Source organism: Vicugna pacos, chromosome 9 (genome assembly GCF_048564905.1).
Source record: "Vicugna pacos chromosome 9, VicPac4, whole genome shotgun sequence".
NCBI lineage: Eukaryota > Metazoa > Chordata > Mammalia > Artiodactyla > Camelidae > Vicugna > Vicugna pacos.
Window position 1 is genome coordinate 59,825,607 of NC_132995.1, and position 6,000 is coordinate 59,831,606.

At 36.7% G+C, this 6,000-nt stretch overlaps 1 protein-coding gene across 5 annotated transcripts in view; it reads left to right on the forward strand.

The window, feature by feature from the left end:
• The window catches only part of PHTF1 (putative homeodomain transcription factor 1), a 53,444-nt gene extending 47,690 nt beyond the window's left edge, over positions 1-5,754 (forward strand). For all 5 annotated transcript variants that reach the window (XM_015247486.3, XM_072967999.1, XM_015247487.3 and 2 more), the window contains 5 exons: positions 328-414; positions 2,886-3,041; positions 3,995-4,090; positions 4,524-4,649; positions 5,215-5,754. In XM_015247486.3, the coding sequence (XP_015102972.1) occupies positions 328-414; positions 2,886-3,041; positions 3,995-4,090; positions 4,524-4,649; positions 5,215-5,235 (486 nt within the window). In that variant the 3' untranslated portion in view covers positions 5,236-5,754. The remainder of the gene's footprint in view (positions 1-327; positions 415-2,885; positions 3,042-3,994; positions 4,091-4,523; positions 4,650-5,214) is intronic.
• The last annotated feature ends 246 nt before the right edge of the window (positions 5,755-6,000 follow it).

Consider the following 6,000-nt stretch of genomic DNA (forward strand, 5'->3'; position numbering starts at 1 on the left):
GTACATAAAGCTTAGAAAGGGAAAAGAAAATTTAAATTCCTACGACAGAGTGATAAACTGAACGTTGCATCTTTTTCTAACTTTTTGGCAAATATTCCAACTGAAAGCATGTTTGTGAATCAGTCACACCCTTAATTTGAATAGCATGGATCTCAGAGCTTAATTAAAGTTGAAGATGTCCAAAATATATTAAAATCCTGTGTCAGAGACTTCTTATAAATGTTTATTTTCACATCAGTGTAGTAAAGTTCAGAGTGTGAATGATGTGAGGGCTGTTGCTGGCTCCAGTGGTGATGTAAGACGTTAACGACGTGTCTCACTCCACAGAGACGGGGCCCGCAGCGTTCAGTGGATGTTGTCGTGTCTTCAGTCTTCTTACTGACACTTTCCATTGCTTTCATTTGTTGTGCCCAGGTAAGTTTCAGATCTGTTTCAGTGAAAATGGAAAACAGCGTTCAGTTCTGCTTTAAACCAGTTCACTGTGGTTAAGTGTGTACATGTATATAATATTACTAGGTGCATGGCTGAAATTTCCTGTGTCCTTACTCATTGTTTTGGTTTACTTATTCTGTCAGCCATTGAGAGAGGTGTGGTCAAGTCTGCCCTGATGGTGGATTTATCTTTTCCTCTTACTTCTGTCAGTTTTTATTTTTGCTCTCTATATTTTTAAGCAGTATAACTGGGTGCATGCAGATTTAGAATTGTTATGCATCTTCTTGGTATATGGACTTTTACGTCCTTTATTTTTTTTCTTAATCCAGGATCACATCATTGCATTTAGTTATCATGTCTCTTTAATCTCCTTTAATCCTGAATAGTGTCAGGCTTTATCTTTCATGACCTTATGAAATGTCTCTATTTCTAATGTTTCTTAACTTGAAGTCTACTCTAATTGATATTAATTTAACTACACCAGTTGCGTTTTGATTGGTTTTTGTATGCATATCTTTGTCTACCCGCTTTCACATACTTTGTCTGCAGATTTTAGTTGTGTCTCATAATCAGCGTATCCGTCTTTGGTTGCTTATTCCTTAATCCAGCTGCACAGTTTTAATGTTTTGGAATGTCTCGCCCAGTTAAACTTAATGTAATTACTATAATCGCAAATGTTACTTGGTTCTTATTTGGTCTACCTATTAATTTTCCTTTTTCTCTCCCTTTTTGCCATCTTTTATTAATTAAATATTCTTTAAGATTTTTTTTAATCTTCTCTGTTAACTTTGTATAGGTTCGTTTACTCCTATTGACCAGAGTTTACTACATTCTTACTTATTATAGTCTAATAAAATGATTAATTTGCCAGTTGCTTGATAGTGCCAGGATCTTACAACACTTTATCTCATTTACATACTCACTTTTTGTGTTATTAGTATTCTTCATTTCAATTTTACATGTATTTAAACCTACAAGATGTAATTATTGCTTTTTGTAGTTAATTATTCATTTAAATTCACCTGTATATTTATCCTTTTCATTACTTTTCATTAGTTTGTGCATTTCTTTGTTTTTCTCTGAAATTAGTTTCTTCCTGCTTGAAGAATCTGCGGGTGATGAATTCTCTGTTTTTGTTTGTTTGAAAATGTCTTTCACCATTTTTATGTTGGAAGGATATTTTCACCGGGTATAGATTTCTAGGTTGTAGTTTCAGCACTTCTAGGATTCTGTTACAATTTCCATCTTTTATCTTGAGACATCAGTGTTAGTCTTATTGCTGCCCTTTTAAAAGTAATGTCCCTTTTCTCTGGCTGGTTTTAAGAGTTTTTCTTTGTGTTTGGTTTTATAGCAGTTTGGCTGGGGTTTGTGTATTAGTTAGCTCTTGTGTCACGCTGGGGAAGAGGTGAGCCTAGGTTGCTACTAGCTGTCACTTTCCTCCCCTGTGTACTAACTGGCAGGAGTGAGTGCCTGACTCAGACTCAGTAAACATATTCCCTCTTTTGTATTAGAAATGAAAGTCTGAGGCATCAGTGGCAGAGTTTGGAGAAGACAGGTCAGGAGGGGTCAGTGGGGTCAGTAGGATGCTCAGACAAACCGAAGCAGGAGCAAGCCAGAGTTAGAGGGGAGCAGTAAACAGGGTCTTGCAAGGCAGTGGAACCGGCTGAGAGGAGTGGAGGTGGGAGCCCAAATGGCCCTGGTGGGAGGTGGAGAGGGCAGCCACCGCTGATTCCTGTTTTTCAAAGGCCTGTATTCAGTTTCCATGAGGGTTCTCTGTGTATTTTTCAGTAAATCCCATTTCACCTTGGGCTTGCTTGGGTGAACTTTTTTACATTTCAAGCAATGAAAATTTTGAAGAAAACAAAAACTTTTACCTGGAAACTTGACACATCACAGGCACTTGGTAACTGGTGGCAGCTGCTGCTGTCATTCAGAGCCTAAGGTGGAGTAAAGGACTGACCCTCAGGATTTTCTGCTCATGGGGGCTGGGCCACATGTTTTAGGGAGTCAAATGCAGATTTAATCCTTTGAAAAATGGGCACCAGGTAATTGTGAGGGGTCAGAGAACTTGGAAATGCATTCGTCTTACCGTGTTATGGTTTTTTTTTTTTTTACATTTTTTATTGATTCATAATCATTTTACAGTGTTGTGTCAAATTCCAGTGTTCAGCACAATTTTTCAGTCATTCATGGACATATACACACTCATTGTTTTCCTCCTCAGTTACTTCCAGACCCTTGCTGTCTTTCATGCAAAGGAGAAAAACCTAGGAAACTTAGAGAAATACATAATGACTAATTACATAGATAATACTTCATGAATATTAAAACTTTCCTGCCATAAGTATTTAAATATTGTTATCTTGTAAAAGTTTTTAAATTGCTAGAGTAAAGGAGTAATTATAGATTTTAAGACAAATGAAAAGCTTAACTTTTTTGGGTCCTTTTTACAGGTTCTCCGGGGACATAAAACTTTCCTGAATGATGCTTATAACTGGGAGTTTTTGATCTGGGAAACAGCTTTGCTACTTTTCTTACTGCGCCTGGCCTCGCTGGGGTCTGAAACCAATAAGAAATACAGCAATGTTTCAATATTACTTACTGAACAGGTATTGTTTGGCCCATGTCAGTTTGGTTCAGTGGTTAGAGACGGCATAATAAGGTTTGTGCAGAAGATTCAGGGTGGAGTCTAGATTCTGTCACTTTCTAGCTATGTGACCTTCCAGCTTAAAAGTCACTTTGCAACTATATGATTTTTCCCTTCTTGTAAAATGAGTATAATGTTTTACCCACCTGCTCTCAGGATTGGATGCTACTTTGTAGTATGAAAATTATTTTTATTGGTGGTAACGGAGCATGCTTTTGGTCCCATATTCTATGTCAAGTATTAGATCTTTAGAATCCCTTCATTAGAGTATGTTTAATAAGCTTCTTGAATTTCTTCTCTATCAGTCATAGAATACAACCAAGTGTTCAGAAAATATTTTCTCTTTAGTATGTGAATAGATATTAAGATTAAAAAACGTTTCTTATAAATACGGAGTAATATAAAGTTTTTTTTAAAATTTCATGGGTATTTATAAGTTTTAAATAAAAATATCTGGTATCATTAGTTTTTATTTTTTGCCTTAGAAATATAATGGAGAGTTCTTCCTACAAGGCAAAAACTAAGGGATTGGGAAGTTAAAAGCAGCTGTCTTCTTCCGGTCCATACATGTTTAATGAGGGTGTTAGATCACTTGTGGGATACCGAGATGAGCAAAATACAGTTTTTGAACTCAAGGAATTTACACTTCAATTACTATCGTTAATATAAAAATTTCCCTTGTTTTAATAAATTGCTTCATCATTTTTTAATTCATTATAGCTTTTCTTTGCCAAATGTGACTGACTGAGGGACGGGGGGTTGGGTACATGACATATGTGCTCTGTAGAAATAGCTACTGGAATTTTGAAGTTTATTTTACTTGAAAACATTGCCCTCAGAGCCTGCCAAATTGAATGTAATATATATATATATCTTTTCCATGGCATTTGCTTTAATCTGTATTCCTTCCCTTAGATTAATTTATATCTTAAAATGGAAAAAAAGCCGAATAAGAAAGAACAGCTTACTCTAGTAAACAATGTGCTAAAGCTATCCACCAAGTTGTTGAAAGTAAGTAATATCCCGTGATACATTTTTATTACCATTTAAAGTAAATCAGTGCTGTGCTTGGAGAAGACCCTAGTAACAGATAGATGCCAGGCTATGTAGATTCAGAATGCCAGCCGGATAGTTTGGGGTTAATGACTCTGAGAAAAACTTTCCCATCTTGCTACCCAAGTTCTTGTGTTGCTGATATCTGTGACCTTTTAAAATTACACTTAAAAAAATCACAAATAGCATATTGCTTGAACCCACCTTTAAAAACTTAGCTAGTGGAAAAGTAGGCGAGAATCCATTACAGGTTTTTTTGAAGGTAGCTATTGACATTAAGGGAAGAGGCCTTAAGCAGTCATCTTCCCCTAAAACAAAAAACAGCCCAGAAATCACCGATAGCTATTGTGAAACCATGTATTTCATCTCAGTTCTTTTCATGTTTTTGTAGGAGTTGGACACACCATTTAGACTCTATGGACTGACGATGAATCCCTTAATCTACAACATCACACGAGTAGTTATCCTTTCTGCTGTCTCAGGTGTTATAAGTGATCTTCTAGGATTTAATATAAGAGTAAGTGTGATTACCTCTGGTAGCATCTGCCTTAGTCTTAAAATTTACTATATATGATAATCTTTGTTCTTCCTACTATGTGTGTGTCTGTGTGAGAGGCAGGGGGCAGGGGCAGAGAGGAAGAGAGAGGAAGGGAGGAAGGCATGGAGAGAGGGAGGGCCTGGCATGGAAATAACTTGAGGTAGAGAAATAGACATTGGAAATAGACATTCAGCTTAGGTTTTCTCATTTTACACAAGTATAATAGACTGCTCTTGAGTGAAACATAAAAAGCAAGTTTGAATCTCACGTCTATTTAATAGCATGGGCTGGGTTGGCTTCTGATATCGGGAAAGGTATGGAGGCAGAATGAATGAAAACCAAAACCCCATGAGCTGCAGTATATCATTTTTGATCCTGGAAATTGTTAATGTTTTTTCTCGACGATGTTCTATGGTTGCTATTGCCAGAGTTGGCACTTTTTTTCTTACGTAAAGGGTTCTTGATTCATAGTCAGGTAAGTGTACCATCAACCCCACCTGTTTGTCCTAAAACTAACTTATTTTGGTGATTTTTCTTTTCTCAGCTGTGGAAAATTAAGTCATAAGCTGAGTCATGTGCCTGGACTCTCTCCCCTTGCTGGCATCAGTGCTTCACCTGTTAAGGAAAGAGATGACTGTAAGACCACGAGGACACCCACCTGCTTGTTCACCCGCAGAGGTGCCCTCCATTCTGCCTAATCTAACCAGTGGTGTTTTCAGAGGAACAAATCCTTTTCCAACTGAGCGTGCATGCTAAAAAGCTGTATTTTCATGGTTTTCAAATAGTGTGAATAGTCAGGAGACTAAAGACCACTGTGTTATGGCAACATAAGGACAATTTTTTAAAGTTAGGAAATTTATTCTGGGCATTTCAGTGCTGTGACAGTTATATTTACTGAAAATACTCTTCTGGGTAACTATGGTAGTTGCCCAAAGCATGAAGCAAATATCCTTTATTGGAAATATGCAAATTCAGTACTTTTCTATTACAATCTATAGAATTGGAGATTTCATTTCTCTGGCAAAGAGAGATCAAGTTTAAACTATTCCAGGTTGAACCCAAATAAAAGAACTTTATTGGAGAATTTCAGTTTCTAGGCTTTTTTTGTTGTTGTTGAAAGAAAAAAGATAACCTTTTAAACTGTGACTTTCTGTTAAACTATGGAGAAAATTTTAATTAGTTTATAATTTTGAAGTTAATCCTAATAACTGTATAGTTGTTGGTGAGAGTCATGCATACAAGGCACGTAATTCAGCATGAGAAATTGAAGGATACGCACACTCACCCATGTCCACCGAGCACCATGCTTTCTGTTTCAATCACCGGACTT